Source organism: Spodoptera frugiperda, chromosome 12, assembly GCF_023101765.2.
Source record: "Spodoptera frugiperda isolate SF20-4 chromosome 12, AGI-APGP_CSIRO_Sfru_2.0, whole genome shotgun sequence".
Taxonomy (NCBI): domain Eukaryota; kingdom Metazoa; phylum Arthropoda; class Insecta; order Lepidoptera; family Noctuidae; genus Spodoptera; species Spodoptera frugiperda.
This window is the reverse complement of record NC_064223.1, coordinates 14,376,085-14,395,017: the sequence shown is the minus strand read 5'-3', so window position 1 is coordinate 14,395,017 and position 18,933 is coordinate 14,376,085. Positions and strand designations below refer to the sequence as shown.

General features: G+C 39.1%; 3 protein-coding genes across 4 annotated transcripts; all 3 read right to left on the bottom strand.

The window, feature by feature from the left end:
- Positions 1 to 22: 22 nt before the first annotated feature.
- Positions 23 to 1,967, bottom strand: LOC118263070 (tubulin beta chain-like). The gene is made up of 2 exons (XM_035574846.2): positions 1,724 to 1,967; positions 23 to 1,357 (listed from the first exon to the last, which is right to left on the bottom strand). Exons 1-2 carry the CDS (start codon positions 1,778 to 1,780, stop codon positions 65 to 67), a joined length of 1,350 nt encoding a protein of 449 aa, XP_035430739.1. The 5' UTR covers positions 1,781 to 1,967; the 3' UTR covers positions 23 to 64.
- Positions 1,968 to 2,907: 940 nt separating this feature from the next.
- On the bottom strand, positions 2,908 to 12,011 carry LOC118263069 (alpha-1,2-mannosyltransferase ALG9). Of its 2 annotated transcripts, XM_035574844.2 has the most exons (10): positions 11,768 to 11,913; positions 11,560 to 11,597; positions 10,274 to 10,440; positions 9,845 to 10,031; positions 8,390 to 8,589; positions 7,683 to 7,960; positions 7,336 to 7,493; positions 6,608 to 6,792; positions 6,045 to 6,266; positions 2,908 to 5,524 (listed from the first exon to the last, which is right to left on the bottom strand). In XM_035574844.2, exons 4-10 carry the CDS (start codon positions 9,970 to 9,972, stop codon positions 5,235 to 5,237), a joined length of 1,461 nt encoding a protein of 486 aa, XP_035430737.1. In that variant the 5' UTR covers positions 9,973 to 10,031; positions 10,274 to 10,440; positions 11,560 to 11,597; positions 11,768 to 11,913; the 3' UTR covers positions 2,908 to 5,234. The 2 variants fall into 2 exon arrangements, with proteins under 2 accessions (XP_035430737.1, XP_035430736.1); XM_035574843.2 differs by lacking the exon at positions 11,560 to 11,597 and having other exon boundaries at positions 11,768 to 12,011.
- Positions 12,012 to 15,107: 3,096 nt separating this feature from the next.
- On the bottom strand, positions 15,108 to 18,690 carry LOC118262897 (pre-rRNA-processing protein TSR2 homolog). The gene is made up of 4 exons (XM_035574551.2): positions 18,468 to 18,690; positions 17,482 to 17,617; positions 17,165 to 17,301; positions 15,108 to 16,791 (listed from the first exon to the last, which is right to left on the bottom strand). The coding sequence occupies exons 1-4, from the start codon at positions 18,570 to 18,572 to the stop codon at positions 16,615 to 16,617; spliced, it is 555 nt and encodes a 184-aa protein (XP_035430444.1). The 5' UTR covers positions 18,573 to 18,690; the 3' UTR covers positions 15,108 to 16,614.
- Between the last annotated feature and the right edge of the window lie 243 nt (positions 18,691 to 18,933).

The following is an 18,933-nucleotide window of genomic DNA, read 5'->3' as shown; positions in this document are numbered from 1 at the left end:
CGATTATAATGAAACAACGAAATCGATCTCAACAAATAATTTATTAAATTAAATACATAATAATTCATCCATCACTTTCATTGGCTTCCTCGGCTTCATCTTCATCTTCAAACTCCTGGTCCTCACTGGTCGCGTCCTGGTACTGTTGGTACTCCGATATCAAGTCGCAGAGGTTATTTTCAGAATCGCAGAAGTCAGCCTCATCCATACCCTCACCTGTGTACCAGTGTAAGAAGGCCTTCCTCCTAAACATTGACGTGTACTGCTCCGAAATTCGTTTGAACAGCTCCTGAATAGCCGTAGTATTGCCGATGAACGTAGCTGACATCTTCAAACCTCGTGGAGGTATATCGCATACAGCAGTCTTCACGTTGTTTGGAATCCATTCCACAAAGAACTCCTTGTTCCTTTTCTGTATATTCAACATTTGTTCGTCTACCTCCTTCATCGACATTCGACCGCGGAAGATCGCTGCAACGGTCAAATATCTGCCGTGACGAGGGTCGCACGCTGCCATCATGTTTTTGGCATCGAACATCTGATGTGTTAGCTCTGGTACTGTAAGAGCTCTGTACTTCTGACTCCCTCGTGACGTTAGTGGAGCGAAACCGGGCATGAAGAAGTGTAGGCGAGGGAATGGTATCATATTTACAGCCAACTTCCTTAGGTCTGCGTTTAGCTGCCCAGGGAACCTTAGACACGTCGTCACACCCGACATGGTACAAGATACCAGATGATTCAAGTCTCCATACGTAGGAGTCGGCAGCTTTAGTGTTCGGAAGCAAATGTCGTATAAAGCCTCATTGTCAATACAATAAGATTGTGTGGAGTTCTCTATCAACTGATTGACTGCTAAGGTGGCGTTGTACGGCTCCACAACCGTATCAGAAACCTTAGGACTGGGCACCACGGAGTAAGTAACCAAAATTCTGTCTGGATATTCTTCGGTTAAATTCGCCAAAAGCAGCGTTCCTAGTCCAGAACCGGTGCCGCCTCCAAGAGAATGGACTAACTGGAATCCTTGCAAGCAATCACAGCCTTCGGCTTCTTTTCGTACAACGTCTAGGATAGATTCAAGCAAATCTGCTCCTTCTGTGTAGTATCCTTTAGCCCAGTTATTGCCTGCGCCCGTGACGCCGAATACGATGTTATCTGGTCTGAATAGCTGTCCGTAGACGCCTCCTCTAATGGAGTCCATGGTGCCTGGTTCTAAATCGACTAGTACAGCTCTAGGGACATATTTGGGGTATTGTCCCTCGTTGTAGTAGACCTGTATGCGTTCCAATTGAAGGTCGGAGTCGCCGTGGTACTGGCCGTTTGGATCAATGCCATGTTCGTCGGAGATCACTTCCCAGAACTGGAAATAAAGTATAAGCACTGGTGTTGAAATTGAATTTAGATGCAGATAAACTTTAGCTTACACTTTATCTATATTCTATTGAAGGTATTTTCCTCTTAAAAGGTCTTCTTTTTAGTGCGATAGAGGGTAAACGAGAAGGTGTTTACCTAATGGATATAAGCAATCAGCGCCACTCCTGGATAAGGTTACCAGTAGCCTAAAAACACCCTCCCCCTCCCACTAGCAATTTTTCTGCCGCTATGATTAATCAGATTATCTATCTGCTCGTTTGGAGCCTTATGGTATATTTAAGCATACAAAGGGAAATAGGGACAGAAAAAGCGATTTTGTTTTATACTATGTAGTAAAAACTAATCAGATTACCTTAGATCCAATCTGATTGCCACACCTCCCAACTTGGATATGAACAATTTCCCTCATCGTAACACGGAGAATTTAACGAAAAACTAAACAAAAACTCCAAAAGGAATCTTAAAAAACTAATTAAAAAACAGAAAGCGTTATAGTAAGCCTACATTTAATTATAATAATTAAAAAATTAAACTATACTAGCTTACAAGCTAAGGCGTTTTGTTTCATGGCTTACTAGAATATGTGGGTCTTGGAAAACCCACTAGATTCACTGTATTTTGAATAAAGTTCAAAAAGGTTTCGATACTTTTTTTATATGAATTGCCTATTCCTTTTTTTATGTTCTGTAGAGTAGACATAAAATAATTCTACTATTTTTTAACAACATGATTAATGAAATGATTTTAATTACCATGTATACCATCACCAAAATATTTGTAGACCTTTTTTAATCACCTTTATTCAAATTGGTCATTTCTCACACAACAATAGGTACGATTTTATTGTAACTTTCGTGAGACATACTAAATTAATTATTATGTTATCGGCTTACTCACGTTACCGTTTTTGCGCCGACCCGAGAATCGAACCCAACACCTGCGCAGCCGCCGGCGAGCGAGTCTAACGAGCCAACATCGTCGCGCGCGCCGTATAGTACGCGCGATTCCAGGCAGAGGGCGCGATGGGCGCGTAGCTCGAATCGCCAGTAGCAGTGCGACAATCGCCGCGTCGTGTGTTGCGTAATGCTGCTCATGAATATGAGCCTCTAGCATGGCTTGAAACTAGTCGAGTTCCTCGTCAAAACGTTACGTGAGTAAGCCGATAACATAATAACAATAGGTACTTGGTATTAGCTACGATAAATTCATAAATGTGTGTAAATACATTCAAGTGTGCGAGAGCAATGCTTGGGCACGAATGGCCAACTCGACTGGAGTGATACCGCGGCACCACAGAAAATCGACGTGGAACAACGGTTGCGTTGTGTTTCGTTGTGTGAGTGAGGTTACCGAAGGCCCAATTACCCCCCAAAACTTCCCAATCCCCGATTCCCCAACAACCGATTAATTCCTAACTCCCAAAAGACCGGCAACGCACTTATAACGCCTTTAGTGATATCGAGTGTCCATGGTTATTTTAGCGGTTTATGCCATAAAAAATCACCTTAAACTCGATCGATAATAAAACACGCCAAAATAAATGAATAACTTTAATAATAAAAAATATAGAACAACCACAAAACAATAGTCACATCAAAATTGCGTCGTGCTTATAAAAATGCAAAATACAAATTAATTTGTCTAGCTGAAGTATTACTACATGGTAATAAAGCCTCGTCCCCACTAGGAACATTTGTCGAGCGACATATGTCCCCGGAGACATCGGGCGACGTCGGGCGATGTCGGGCGACTTAGGCTGACATCGGACAAATGTTCCTAGTGTGGACGAGGCTTAAGAAATAAATAACAACTACAACTCATAATTGACTCGCATTACAAACGTGGAAAACGATTATGCCTAATTTTTTTCGTAGACCTTTCAATGTTGCCAATAGATGGCGCTCTCGTCGTTTAAAGGGGATTAACTAAAAAACACGGTTTACTCACGTACATTAATGGAGAAAAGGCTCTACTAGTTTCGAGTCACAAAGGGACTCTTCTCGGGTTTAAGGGGGAGTTTACAGTTTCCGATGAAACTGGTAATAAAACATGTATCCGGTACTCTAGTGACGTCATAAAAGCGTTTGTTTCACACTGTATCTGTGACTTTATTTATATCTTTTTTTATTTAAGTATTAGGTATATTTCTTTGTACCTTAACTTACTAAGCATCTGAAGTTGACTTAAACATATTATCCTACAACATTATTATTGCACTAAAAACTTACAACTAATTAATTATTACTATTGGTGTCTGCGCAGACGAGAGTCTTTGGCTCTTTTAACACGAAATGCCCTTTCGTGTTGAAAGAGCTCGACCTGATTGACACCACAGCCTCACAGAAAACCGACTTGAAACAAAGCTTGTGTTGTGTTTCATTGTGTGAGTGAGGTTACCGGTGGCCCAATTACACCCCCTTCCCAATCCCCAATTCCCCATCAACCCTTAAATTCCTAATCCCCAAAAGGCCGGCAACGCACTTCTAACGCCTCATGTAATAGGGGGTGAGCCTAAAACACAAAAAATAATCTGTATTCGTAAAAAAGCACCTCGTCTGAGCAGACCTTCATTTATATTTTATATTATAATATAATTTAAGCATATCATTAAAAATTTGTTAAATAATGACTAGTACCATTATTTAAGTTGGTATCTATACATACAGCTATTCAGTGCTCTCGTAAAAACATATAATTGATATGTTTTCCTTCATTTATTGTTTGAGTGTACCCTGGGTGAATAGACATACAACCTGTAGAATTATTATTATTAGTAAATTAACAAGAACTGTTGTATTTTATTAGCTAGACTATGTAACAAAGGTTTTCTTACTAAAATGTCGATAAATATTCTTTATACTATAACATTTTAAATTAATTATTATGTTTTTCGGCTTTCTCGCGCAATTATTTTCGGCGACAATCGCCGCGTCGTGTGTCGGAATGCTGCTCATGAATATGAGCTTCTAGCGTAGCTTGAAACTAATTGAGTTCCTCGTTCGAATTATGTGGGTAAAGCCTAAAAACATAGTAATTAAAGATTATTTATTTCGAGTGTCAAAAATCTGGTTTGTACTTTTGACAATCAACTATAGTTTTTTTTTTTTTTTGGTCATAGCATGCTTAATTATTTATACATAACTCATTAACAATTCATTTATAGATAAAATTTCCTTTTATCAATTTCTTTTCTAATAAATCGAATTATTCTGCTACTGAGACACAACAAAACTTAACCTTTAATACAATGTATACTCAATGGGGGCTACAGCAATTCCACTTAACAGATGACGTTAATGTCAACCTCCTCTTCGTCGTCCAATTGGGAATTAGCAACACTTACGCCATTGGACGGCAAAATTTTGACAGCTGCAGTGATTGGACAAAAATACCTTTTGTTAGATAAACGCCATCTGTTGAGCAAAAAAAAACAGTAGCCCCATTCATCTCTATTTGTAGATGGCAGTGTAGTGTTATAGATTCTATATACACTTATTTATATGGTAACATTACATTGTAAGTACGTACAATGATATTATATCTTCACATTTACTCAAAATAAACCTTTTCATAGTAATATGTGATTAGTTGCATAAATGGGTAGCGAATGTATTGGGTCCATCTTCAAAATCCTAGCTGCCATTGAAAATTTCATATGTTGTCCAGCCCAGAGATCAAAACTGGGACTACAAATCAGATTGAAAACCATCCTCATAGCTATTAACAGAGGTCTGCAAATCAACATGAATAAAAAGATGGTACCAATTATCTACATCAGCGCCATCTATGATCAAAATCAACGTGTTTTCTGACAAAATAAATTAAAATTAAAATATAATATAAAAAGGAACTTACAAATTCATTTAAAACAGCACCTTATTCTTCAATAGATACATATTAGCGTAAACATTCTTTTTACTAGACAAAACTGGTACGTAGAACGCTCTGAACACTTGATGGGACTTTTTGGCGTCCAGTATTGGAACACTGGAGATGACCTCCCATGTAGTGGAGTCTTTATGGTACGCGGGCTCAAGTGTGGATGGTCGGCCGATGCTTGAGTCGACTAGGTAGTGGCATTCTTTAGGTTTTATGTAGGTTCTGTTGTCCCCTTTATTGAGGTCGTTGAAATGTGGGTGGATGAGGCGCGTTGCTGGAAAGAGATAGAAAAATAAAATTAAGTGTGTTGCTTTAGTCTTATTTGGATAGAGGGAGTGACTGACTCAATAGAGCTATACTACAATTCAGATAAGATCTGTTTAAAACGAAAAAATTAAAAACCTATAACAGAAAACTTGTATTAGGTGATTGATTCGCGAAAATCGATATTTATACAAAAATCATTAGATTGAATTTTGTCGTTTCGACAAAGAAGTCAAACTAAGATAAGAAATATGGTGCCATAGTAACTTTTATGCAGCTCAAAATTATATATCCAATGATGTAACACACATAGCTATTGGAAGTGGGACCAGATTTCATAGAAACTGGCATCATCCTTTACATATAAAACTTTAACAAACATTCAAATAAAACGTAATTACGTTACGACTATGGGCTCTTGTCCTAACTTGAAACCAGTCGAGCACACTCATCCAACAATTTACGCACAACAAAATTAATTTCAACAGACAATTATTCATCATCACCAACATGTGTTAAGGTAAACTCACCATTATGACTATCAGCATAAGGTGCAGGCAGTTGTCCATTGAACTCACTGGGGATGAACCTGACACTGTACCCGTCAGGTAGGTGGAAGCTAGAAGGGGAGCGATGCCACTCCTTGCCGAAGCAGACTGTTAGTTCTGCACCTTCGGGCGATGGAGGCAAGTCGCGGAGTATTCTCATAGGTCCGTGGTAGTTCGTGTATAGAGCTGCTATGCGGGATAGACCTGGAATTGGGAATTTGGTACTTAATTGTCTGTTAGTATGGTTCATTTTTTATTGTGTGTTGTTATTAAAATATGTGGGAACAACAGTTTACGGATAATATTTTCTGTGTAAGTAGAGTAGTAATGAATATTAAGAATATTCCTTATTGATCAAACTTACTTTCAGTAATTTCAAAGTTTAAAGTAAAAATGAAGATAATGTCGCTAGAACCTACTGGTAAAGGTACATTACACAAAAACAAAACTAACACAACAAAAATATACAACCAAATTCAACTCTTACACCCACATACATAAGATCGAAAATCCCACATCAATAAACCCAGAAATTTAATACATACCAGCAAACCCGGCAATAAGCACACACATGACCATAAGAGGGCCGGTGTAAGCGAGATAGTGTCTCCTCTCTCGCTCCCTCCTCCAGCGGAACAGCTCGGTGCCGACTGCGAACGTCAGCTTCTGTAGACAGTCGAGTGCTATCGCGCCCGCCAGGATTATCATACTGTACGCTGGGTATAGGAACCTGGGGATAGAAAGGATGAAGTAATAAGCATAATTATGCTGTTTTGCCTCACAAGAAGCTTTGGTATTTCACATTTTAGGGAACAGTAAATAAAGTTCTCTAAGAAAAAGAAGATCCTCCGACCAAGCGAGGTGATAGAGGGAGGGTCAGACTTGTACTGTCTAAAAACCACCCCGTTCCTACTCCTGCTTTTCGAGCCGGAGCCCCGGTAACTCGCTAGGTAATCCGCAGCTCCGGGTCGGGTATCTTCCCTTAGCTTACAACACCGCTTAAGTCATTTTTACCAACTTTACAGGAGACGAAAAAAACTGTCAGTGTTGCGACGCCAACCGACTTGAATGCTGTCACTATTTTTTTAATTACGGCTTCTGATTAGCTGAAATCTATATCTATCATAAAACCAATTATTCATGTAATGGCAACGACGCATTTTGGAGATGCGCGTTGCGCGTCGTCTGTACAATGTAAAAACTGCAAATTTTCGACTTGAGCGGTGTTTTTAGCTAAGGGACGATAAGTAAGTCAATAATACTGTTAACATACCTCTCTTCCTTATGCGGTTGCAGCATGAATACAGCCAGCCACAGTACCAGTGGCAGCAGATCCAACCAGTACGGAGCACAGAACGCGGCCCGCGCAGTAGACCGCCCAGCCACCGCCGTGCAAGCCAGTAGAAACACTGGACACGATAGACATAGCACCTAGGGAGAATAGAATTTAGGTAAAAACATACTCTATTTTGTCTAAGTGAAGGTTGAATTTAGAGTGACAACTTCAACACCAAAATGATATAGTAATATAATTTATTGCGAGTAACATCTTCAACAACGACAGTTCAAATTTCAACACAAATCCACACAAAATAAGGCACACTATCAAAAAAAACTCACCCAAACAATATTGAAGTTTAAGAATCCGTTCACAAAATAGTAAGTCCAGGGTTCCACACCGTATAAATCAGGTCCATGTTCAGTGAAGATGTTGTAGGCGATTATATTCCACGGAGCGACCACCAGCCTCCCATAGTGCCAAGAATCAACTAATACTGTTGGTACAAATATAACTACCAGAGATATCACGGACCATTTTATAAAGTCCAGAATTTGTCTCTTCATTAAAATCATGTCAATGGCGATTGGTATGCCTAGTAGAGCTGTGAACGGCCAACCTGCAAGGGAAATTGGTTTTTAAGATTTGGGATTAGAGTTGTTTTTAGAGTAATTCGATTTTGTACATTGTGTAGGCAAAATTTGGTTGAGTAGTCACAAGTATTGACCCTGTAATTTTTTGAACAAGAAGGCTCGTGTTCGAAATTCGAATTGAACGCAAGTACTTATTACTTGAGCTTTCAATCTCGACGTAAGAAAATTTGGAAATAAAACTGCCTTTTTGGTGGAGTCATTACTAATTTAAATTGCATTACTAATCTAAATACCAAGTCAGAGTCTCAAGTTCGATTCTCGAATTGAACATAGCATAGGACTAGTAACAAAACTGCTCTGTATTTTATTGCTTCGTCTTGTATTTGACTTTGTTTCTCAATTTGCAGATAAACAAATATTTTACGTGAATAACCAAACAAAAAAAAAACACTCACTAAGCAGCGCCGACACGGCAGTCAAGAATATAGCAGTGGGGTATCTGCGGCGCCACCAGCAGGCGAGCGCCGCACTGGCCAGCGCCGCGCTCCACGCCGACGGCAACATGGCCGCGCTGCACGCGAACATGCCCGCCGCTGGTAATGTCATACCCAGCCATACTCGACCTACGTGCACGCCGAACTCATGGCATATTGCTCTGCGGAAGAAATAGACGTTATACTTAATAGATTGTTTTAGTCTATCATTTCATCACATCACATCAATGGCCTATAAGTTGGTCGCTGGTGACCAAAAGCGTCTTCTCACACGGAGAAAGATTGTGCATTAATCACTACGCTTACTCAGTGCGGGTTAGCGATTTCAAACTTATAATTAGAAATTATAATCCCAGGTTTCCTCACGATGTTTCCCCCATTATATGGGTTGGAAATCACAGTTTATTGAAAGGTTCAGGATTATTAGAGAACAGTACTGACTGCTCACTGTTACATACATATGAAGTACCTTAGTCGGCTCTTATGTCACTCTCGGTAAGAGTACAAATCTATACATAGTATAAAACAAAGTCGCCCATTTTGTCTGTAGTCCCTTCGTATGCATAAAACTTTAAAACTACGCAACGGATTTTGATGCGGTTTTCACTAATAGAAAGAGTATTTTCTCCGACAGGTTTTTATATATAATTGAAATACATTGAAACTATATTAGCTGAGTTATAGCGATTTATGTCCAAGAAGTCAGAAAAAAATCTAATTGAAGATTGCATTTGTGCGTGCGCCGCTTATACCGTTGGATACAAGTAAGAACAATGTATAGCAAAAACATTGGTCTTTATTAGTTCTACAAAAAAGTCCGCGATGACATATATCCAGCTTTTTTATTTAAGTCACAAAAACTACTTTTCTGTATTAAAAAAACATTTAATTCGTTGGGTGATGTTTAACCGGTGATATAACCAATAATACATATATCCTTATCATAATAAGTAAGTTCATCATCACGAGCATTTAATTTAGATTATTTTTGCAGTTTACAGTGTGTTATTTAGACATATAGTTTAGGAGATATCACGATATTAGTATTGCGGCACGGTACGGGCCGGCCGCGGCGGCGGGGGCAGCGTCCCTATAAATAATATTAAAAAGTAGGTACTACGACTTTGATCTATACATATAAGACAAAAAAAAATCTGTACATTACTTAAATATTTTTTCCAAAAACTGATAGGGGGGGCGATCAAAGAAGAGTCACAGAAACCAAAAAACATTTTAATATTTTAAACGCGGTTAAGGGAAAGAGAAGTTATTGTGAATTGAAAATTAGTATCCAATATGTGTTGGTGCGTTGACTGTATTTGTCGAAGTAGCGGGATACACGCAAACGAAGTTGCGCGGGTCAGCTAGTACAAATACATAACACAACGAAAGACTGATCTTAAAAACAACACTTACTTGTAAAACATAAGCTCAGCGCAAGCAGAGAGCACAGCTAGCACAATCCGTAGAGCATAGAACACAGAGACAGGAGTCATGAACCAGGACAATATCTTCGCAGGTACCGCAAACAGCCATAATGGCATATACGACCTTATCGCATAGTCTGGACTGTACTCCCAGGTTTGAAGACCGCTGCCATACACTGAAAGAAATATTAACGTTGATTAATTTCAAAGTTATATGAATTATGATCGACAAAACTAGACCTTGTTTTGTTGTAAATAAGGCCTAATTTTGGGAGTCTAAAGAACAGGTTTCTTAGAAACTTTGATTGTTACACAAGTTGTTCTAGTAAGCAGCAGCATGTAATAATACTAAAATGTTTTCTATTTTGGTACTTTTTAAAATATCAAAATTCTTTTATTGCATTAAGAGAGATCTTACCCAAGTAATGCAACGGCTCCCAGTAATTATAAGTCTCATCGCAATCAGCTATATGTCCCCAGTACGCAGACACAATGCGGGCAGTCAGCAGTAGTCCGAGTGCTACTGCCCCGCCCGGGTATGCTATACTCCGCAGGTCTGATGGAGCGTTTGTTACTAGGAACTCTCTGTAAAATATTTTATAGAATAATTAGTACATAGCCTAGAAATGAGACTAAGTAAAATAAAATGTAATGGTTTTTATTCCGAAAGAGTGAATAGCAGAGGAAGCACTATACACCCACTTTTCACAAGTTATGTTGTAAGTCCCTTGTGATTGAGTGCGAGCCTTTTCCATAGACCAGGCTCATTTCCAGAGTCCATGCTACTACTCAGAAATTTTTGAGTTTTAATGTGCCATGTGATGGACACATGTTTTGATGAAGTGTCTTAATTCTTAATTCACCGATTTGGACTGATTTAGTCTTTAGACATTAATTCCCATTCAAAATTAGGTTTTACAAATGCTTGCAATGCAATGCATGATGAAAGATAAAAATGTTTCTGTAGAATCATGTTCCTCAGTCATTAATTCTCAATGGACAGGTTTCTTAAGTTCATATTAATGCACCTGAAGAAATATGGTATGGGATTATGTTACACAGAAGAAAAATGTATAGTTTTTATTGAATATCTTATAATGTATAAATCTAATCTGGAATGGAATATAAAAAATAATATTCCAGATTGTTTAGCAGGCAAAATGGGATACTGGTCAAGAAAATCTGTTTTTTAAATTATTGATCATTAAAATAGGTAGTTAATTAAAATAAAAAAACATACATGGGATACATTAGCTATTGGGAATCTCAACAGCAATGTTTCATTTATAACTTTACTTCTTGATATATTGTAGATACAATAGCTCAATGTTTATGAAAGAAATAAACATCAGTCAGTAGAGTGTTTTAGGGGTAAACAACATAATTCTTTGGTAGCATACACTAATAAATCAATGAATGAATGTGTATGAAATAGCTGTTAACCGGCTGTCAGAACTGCTGACGTAATTTCATGCTAAATAACATTCTTATTGGAATCCTATTAGAAACATGTACACTAATCTATGGATTAGTAATTATTACACTCATTACCCCATTAATAATAAGACTGGCACATATGTATTGGCTGTATATTAAATTGGCATTGACTAATGTAGTAATAACAAAAAAAAATAGCACTTCAGTCAAAAATAGTTTTTGTTAGTTCAGCATCATGCTTAATTAACGTCAGCGGACGGTTTTTACCTTTGTTTGAGTACGGAAACGTCTGGATAAGCGCCAAACTGTAGCACCAGCAACAAATTAGAGCATTGATGAGCCAAAATAAAAATTATTATAACCTATAAATGATGCCAAGTGTTTTTATACCGCGAAACAGTAAGCAAAGTTTAGATTTAATAATAGACATTAATAAAGCGTATTATATTATTAGCTGAAGGGCTTCCTTACATACCCTTCGTTCGCTTTTCGCTTTCCTTTGCTAAAACTTGTAGCCCTTTTAGCTCCGTTCTTATTGTGAATACTCCGTTGTCTAGCCGTCAAAGGCATTTTTTATGTATTTTGTTGTCTAAATCATTAAATTCACTATCACAAACGTAAGAAATTCACGTAAATGAGAATTTATTTTCAGAAGTTTACGTACGAAATCTCCGCAAAGCTGAAAATGACACACACTGACTGATTGACATAACAAGAGTGACGTAGAAGTTGACATTGACATTGGAAAAGCGTTTACGAAGCTTATCTTTTGAAAAACAACGAATTATTTTTTTCTGCTATGCTATCTACGCTAACGCCAAAAACTATTTTCAGATTTATTATTATGCTTAACGGCATTGAATAGCATAATATTAAATTATTTCTGTATTTATAAATTCTTTGATTTGTATTATTTTTTCTTGACGCGCCTCTCCGCTGTAGTGCCGCGCTAGTGTGGTTTCACCTTAATTGCCCACAAAAACATCCAAGGAACAAAGTAGCAAAATATTTTTCTACCTGCATTTTTTTATTTTTGGTTTTCAATTAACTAATCTTTGTGCTCATCATGTCAAAAAGCCATGAACGTCGTCGTTCACGAGGCCGATGTCTAGGCGTGTCGCGAGACGAGTCCACTAGCAGTGGAACCGAATGTAGGTCGCGCCGTAAATCACGACGGAACCACCGTCGGGAACATGGCGACTCCGAGGAAAGCTCTCATCAGTATCGCCACGAGGCTCGCGACCGCCCGTCGTTCTAGATCTCGATCTGCGACATACTACACCCGTTACGTGCAAGGCACCCTTCAGTGACGCCACGTACCAATTGCTGTTTTCTGACTTCGAATACTTAGATAGGTCGATAAGTTTTGGTCAGGTACGACCGAGCTCGATAGACTTATTCTGTTGTTGGTTTCAGAGGTAGATGGGTGTTAGTCGACCTACAATGGGATACGTTCCCCACCTATGGCGTTAGTCGCCCACCGGGTTAGTCCCGCACCGGCATTGTCCCGCACAGGCTTTGTCCCTCACAAGCTTTGCCCCGCACAGGCATTGTCCCGCAGAGGTATTGTCCCGCACGGGCATCGTCCCGCACAGACATTGTCCCGCACAGACATTGTCCCGCACGGGCATTATCCCGCACAGGCATTGTCCCGCACAGACATTGTCCCGCACTAGCATTGTCCCGCACAGGTATTGTCCCGCACAGGCATTATCCCGCACAGACATTGTCCCGCACAGGCATTGTCCCGCACAGACATTGTCCCGCACAGGCATTATCCCGCACAGACATTATCCCGCACAGGTATTGTCCCGCACAGACATTATCCCGCACAGACATTGTCCCGCACAGACATTGTCCCGCAAGGTGATTGTCCCGCACAGACATAGTCCCGCACGGGCATTATCCCGCACAGACGTTGTCCCGCACGGGCAGTATCCCGCACAGAAATTGTCACGCACAGACATTGTCCCGCACAGGCATTGTCCCGCACAGACATCGTCCCGCACAAACATTGCCCCGCACAAACATCGTCCCGCACAGACATTGTCCCGCACGGGCATCGGCCTGCACAAACATTGTCCCGCACGGGCATCGTCCCGCACCGGCATTATCCCGCACAGGTATTGTCCAGCACGGGCATGATCACGCACAGGCATTGCCCCGCACAAACATCGTCCCGCACAGACATTGTCCCGCACAGACATCGTCCCGCACAAACATTGTCCCGCACAAGCATCGTCCTGCACAAACATTGTCCCGCACGGGCAGTATCCCGCACAGAAATTGTCACGCACAGGCATTATCCCGCACAGACATAGTCCCGCACGGGCATTATCCCGCACAGACATAGTCCCGCCACACGGACATCGTCCTGCACACACATTATCCCGCACAGACATTGTCCCGCACGGGCAGTATCCCGCACAGACATAGTCCCGCACGGGCATCGTCCTGCACAGGCATTATCCCGCACAGACACTGTCCCGCACAGACACTGTCCCAATGGCGTTAGTCGCTAGAGATGGGTCGTATTTATTAGAACAGATCCCAAGAACAGGTAGATTGCGATACTAGGCGGCACTTGTTCTCACTTTGACAGTACCTATATAGTATCATGAAGTATTGCAAATTCTAACTGCTCCTATCCTATCGCGTAACGTATTTGCATTTCATTCGTTCGTCAGTCACTTGAATTAAAAACCCTAATTCAAAGTGCATAAAGGCAAAAGGTAACGCGATGCAGACGGGTATTGTGCAAGAACATATTTCTGTCCTTTTTTAACCACGCTATTCTGTAGTCTTCCCATCTTTATCTTTCAACACGTGAGCACACGCGAGACTAGTCACATAGTGCACCTAGTCCCATATTTACCTAGTACGACCCATCTCTATTAGTCGCCCAACAATGTGATGTTTCCCTATCAACAGTGTTAGTCGCATGTGGCACCCATGTAGCGTTAGTCGCTTTAGTAATGTGGCAATAGTTTAAGATGGTTGGGACGCCTACAATCTTATATTATTAGCCATTTTCCTATTAAATTTGTGCAATTAAGTGATCCTTGCACGTAAGGGTGTATGTCGAGATCGAGATGTAGAACGACGGCGGTCGCGAGCCTCGTGGCGGTACTGATGAGAGCTTTCCTCGGAGTCGCCACGTTCCCGACGGTGGCTCCGTCGTGATTTACGGCGCGACCTACATTCGGTTTCACTGCTAGTATTCTATAAATGCGCATCTGCGGACGATGAGCTGGAGTACCTCGCCATCCAACCTGGGGCCTTAGTCTGCTATTAATAGAGCTATACAACCTACATAGCTCCGTCTCTCTTGCACTGATCAATGATCGACCACTCTGACACAATTGTAATAGCAGACTAAGGCCCCTGAAACCCTCGTGCGTATCGCGCGCCGCGTTCCGTGCGCACCTCAAAGAGCCGAACCAAAAGCAGCTAATGCCCAACCCGGAGCTGCGCACGACCTAGCGCAATAACCGGGGCTCCGGCACGGAGAAAGAGTAGGAACAGGGAGGATTTTAGTAAGCAAGAGTCTGACACTATTTCTTACCTCACCAAAGGTGAGAAGTCATTGAAATGAATGAAAACTAGTATTTTACCAACCAAAGAGTGCAATATATGGAAACCAACCCAGAAATCGCACCCGAGATCATTTGCTGTTACTAGCGGTCAACGAACTAGCAGATGTGTGCGCTAGGCTAGCACTTTGTACCCTAAGCACAGAATACTACCCTATAGGTAGTATATGTACTTTATAGTAAAACGATAAAGTACAAAATATTAAATGAAACTGCAGCATCAACATTAATATACATATTTATTTATGTATTTAATAAGTAGTTTAAAAATAAATACTTTAAATACAGTGTTGGTACAACACACTTGTCATACATTCTATCTACAAAGGTACCCTTACCTAAGTAGCATAATATTTTTTATTGTACTTCTATAAGTACTCGGGATATACCACAGAGTAGACAGCAAATGGAGTACTCACGAATATCAAAAATATTATAATATTGGTTGGTTCTGTAAGCTTTTTGAGAGTCAAATATATTCATATTCACAGCTAAAAATATTAAAGTATTGAGCAAAATCAAATTTTAGACTAATGAAAATTAAGTGTAGAGTATTATGGAATCATAAGTGTAATTGCTGTCAACTTCCTGGTAGGGACTATTACGTGCAAAAATATTGAAATATTCTGAACATTCTTAAATATTCTATGATTGAGTTCAAAATAAAGACAAAAATATCATTTTCTCCCCAACATTAGTAAAAATTCTAGGTGTTCCCACTATAGGAGCTTGACATTAAACATTAGGGCCCTATGAATAGAGTCGATTTGATACTAATATCGATACAGGTACTTACAACAGCACTCAGATCAATTAATTAAAAGAGACGCTTTGAAAATTACTTTTCTTTTAAGGTACATACACCAGCAAAGTATTTTCATTGAATTTTTGACTTTACACCAAAAGGATAAAGTTGAAAATCTAATGAAACGATATATTTGACAGAAAGAGGTAAGCCTGCTGGCGTCTGTACTTTAAAACCTTTACAAGCTCTCATATAGAGTCGCATGCCCGCTGCGAAACCACTCCTTAAGTGACATGTTTTATTTAGTAATATGTTTACTAAAGGTAAGCGTCCACAGACCCGCATCGTACGCAACACAGGCATCGAACGGATCGCATCAAACGGATTAATTTTTCAGTCTGCATCCACGGTATCGTCAGCGATCGGATTGTCGACGCGAGTATCAGCAATCGGATTACCGAAGTCACTTTCACTCGGATTTTTGGCATCAGCATTCCGTATGACGTATGTTCTATACAAGACAAATTAAAATGCGTTGCGTGCGATGCGTCCAATGCGTACGTTGTGTGCCTGTTGACGCTTACCTTAATACAACATGTCACTAAAACATTTTCTAAGTATCAAATCAATCCTATTAAACGTAATATTATACATCGAAAGCTTTATGATTTGTTAAAACCATTCAACAACTATAGTTGTTCACATTTGAGCTGCTTATAATATTTGTGCTAATATAACCACATACACTTATTAATTAGACATTGAAATAATTAGTTTATACTGTGAGCTCTATTTTAATGATACATGAGCAAAGAAACTACTTCGTGTAAATGTGCACCTTATCACAAATAGAATAGAAACGAAAATTATGTGAACTTGTAATACAATGTAACTTTAAATCTATATAGTAAAAACTAGATATGTTTTTAATCATAGCAGCTCAAATGTGAACAAAATTTTGCCTATATAATTAAAACGATTGTTTTAATTTCTTCTCCTCGATCTGACTACTGTCCACCCAGGGTCTCCGTCCTCATCCATAGGTTCTGGTTCTTGCCTTGGCTTCGATGACGAGGCCGCTGCCCCATTCATATTGTTGTCAGGCACGTCATCATCATCGTCACTACTGCATGTTGAATCATCATCGGGATTGCCATGGCACTAGAAAACAGAATTTTACACATGAATATTTAATAAAAAAATTCTTTACCAACTTCAAGCTACCTATTTATAAGATCACAATAAGACTTCTCTTAATTTGAGTGCGTACTCCATTAACTAAAACTCATGGTTTTAAGAGGAGAAAAGCTCTAGTAGTTTCAAGTCACAAAGGGACTCTTTATCATGAGTATTCATGAGCAGCGTGGGCAGACGTAGCAACGTCAAACAGGCTACTGGGCTGCGTTTTCGTCAAGCTTTTGTCCAATAATTTATATAAGTATGTCTCAAGATAGTTGTTATAAAAATAGGGTACTCCATTCATTGTATACTCCATGTTACAGTAGCTATTTGACAAATAAACATGTCTACTTACTTGTGGAGGTACTGATTCATGTATGGGCTGGCTCAACCATTTCTGACATTTGGGCATTGCATCTAGCCTAGCTCGGAGCTCATCATGCCGACCTTCTTTGAGGAGAGTTAGAAACTGTAGTAGTAGCACTGCTATTTCTGTAAAGAAATGAATAAATAAAGTAAAAACCAGATCAGAGGTTCTATTTTGTTCCCTTATCCCTCTCTCATGGGATGATAATCTGTAGATGTGGCCAGTATTTGCCTTATAATGCAACTAGATCTTTATCACAATATTGCAAATAGATCTTTATTACAAAGATGACAAAGTTAAAATACCTTTGGGCGAGTCATCATGACAGACTGTCTCAAACTCCTCGTCCATCAGATCTTCAATGACTTCAACGAGTTCGTCTCTGTCTACTACATTCTCAACACAATATCTTGCTATGTACACTGCCATCAGTTGTGCAGTCTGAAACATAAAGACATTAGCAAGTTAGTTAAGTTTATAGAGCAAGTTAGTTAATGAAGATTAATTCAAGCCCTTCTTCTACACTAAAACTATAGAATAGAAGAAATTAAATAAAAAAGAAACGTTGCCCCATACTAGGTTTTCCTCCTGTGTCGTGGGTGCGTTTACAAACATACAATTTTACATATACATGACACTCAGACCAGAAACAACATTTGCAATCACATAGAGTTGCTCCATGCGGGAATTGAACCTGCTACACATTGCGCATTTGCCTAATCATTGCACCAGCCATGCAGTTAGGAACCATGCAGATGGTACTCAGGAATAACACATGGGTAGTTTACTTTATAGCCCAGTAATGCAGGTGTAACAGCTGCGAGGAGTTTGTTCATAATGTTTATGGGTAGTTACTATAGTTTATAAAGGCCATGGTATTCAAAATGTTTACTATAAAGGATTATAAATATTGTTAAGTAGCTGGCTGTATCAATCCTAGGTTGACATAAACTTTATAAGAGCTTAGAATGAGCCAGCAAGAATTGTTTATAAATATAGCTCCATATATATGTTGAAGTATGTATGTGTTGTATATTACAGAGTAATAAAATAAAACATAAACTTCACTACAATCCATATAAATTTCAAGCAATATACCAACTTCATTTATATTGTAGGAAAAACATGCTGTGGCACCAATTTTTAAATTAAATAAATATTTTGACATGCACCCACTATGCTAAGTGATCGACAAGATGTTATGCTTTTTACATCATACACGGATCATCAATAAATATTTTAAAGACATGTTTGATCGAATAACACATTATTTTATTTAAAATAATATTACCTTTTCACCCCCTGGTGCACCCATTCCATGTTCAACAGCCAGTTGTAACGCTGTCCAGTTATTTAAAACTAAGTCCACAATCGGTTTAAAATCGTCGTACAACATTATTACGGTTTATATTTCACTATAACTTGATAATTACTTTGAGATAGAAAACTCTCACATTTTTATAACCTCTTTGAGGTACAATTTTTTATCGATTAAACGTGAACGAATGAATGAATGAAAATACAGATCACATTTTTATGACATCTTTTAAAACGTTCGGAAAGTTATGCAAGAAAATTAATTTATAATGATAATCATTACTGCCACTGCACCAAATATAAATAGTGTGGATTTAAACGAATACCTTTTTATCAGAATACTATATAATGTTATTTTTCCCAACAAAGCCATATATTTTATATCTTAAAGAAATTATTCACGCAAGTTTATGTTTTAGAACGAAATCAACAAATGGCGG

Bases quoted from the DNA above. Each gene is read 5' to 3' on its own strand.
- LOC118263070 (XM_035574846.2), bottom strand. From the start codon at position 1,780: ATGAGGGAAATTGTTCATATCCAAGTTGGGAGGTGTGGCAATCAGATT. The intron at 1,358-1,723 runs GTAATCTGATTA...CTTTATTTCCAG, and splicing joins GCAATCAGATTGGATCTAAG to TTCTGGGAAGTGATCTCCGA.
- LOC118263069 (XM_035574843.2), bottom strand. From the start codon at position 11,862: ATGCCTTTGACGGCTAGACAACGGAGTATTCACAATAAGAACGGAGCT. The intron at 7,961-8,389 runs GTGAGTGTTTTT...TTTCCCTTGCAG, and splicing joins TGCCGTGTCGGCGCTGCTTA to GTTGGCCGTTCACAGCTCTA. The intron at 6,267-6,607 runs GTATGTATTAAA...TCCCAATTCCAG, and splicing joins GCTTATTGCCGGGTTTGCTG to GTCTATCCCGCATAGCAGCT.
- LOC118262897 (XM_035574551.2), bottom strand. From the start codon at position 18,572: ATGTTGTACGACGATTTTAAACCGATTGTGGACTTAGTTTTAAATAAC. The intron at 17,302-17,481 runs GTATTTTAACTT...ATTTCTTTACAG, and splicing joins TCATGATGACTCGCCCAAAG to AAATAGCAGTGCTACTACTA. The intron at 16,792-17,164 runs GTAAGTAGACAT...TCTGTTTTCTAG, and splicing joins ATGAATCAGTACCTCCACAA to TGCCATGGCAATCCCGATGA.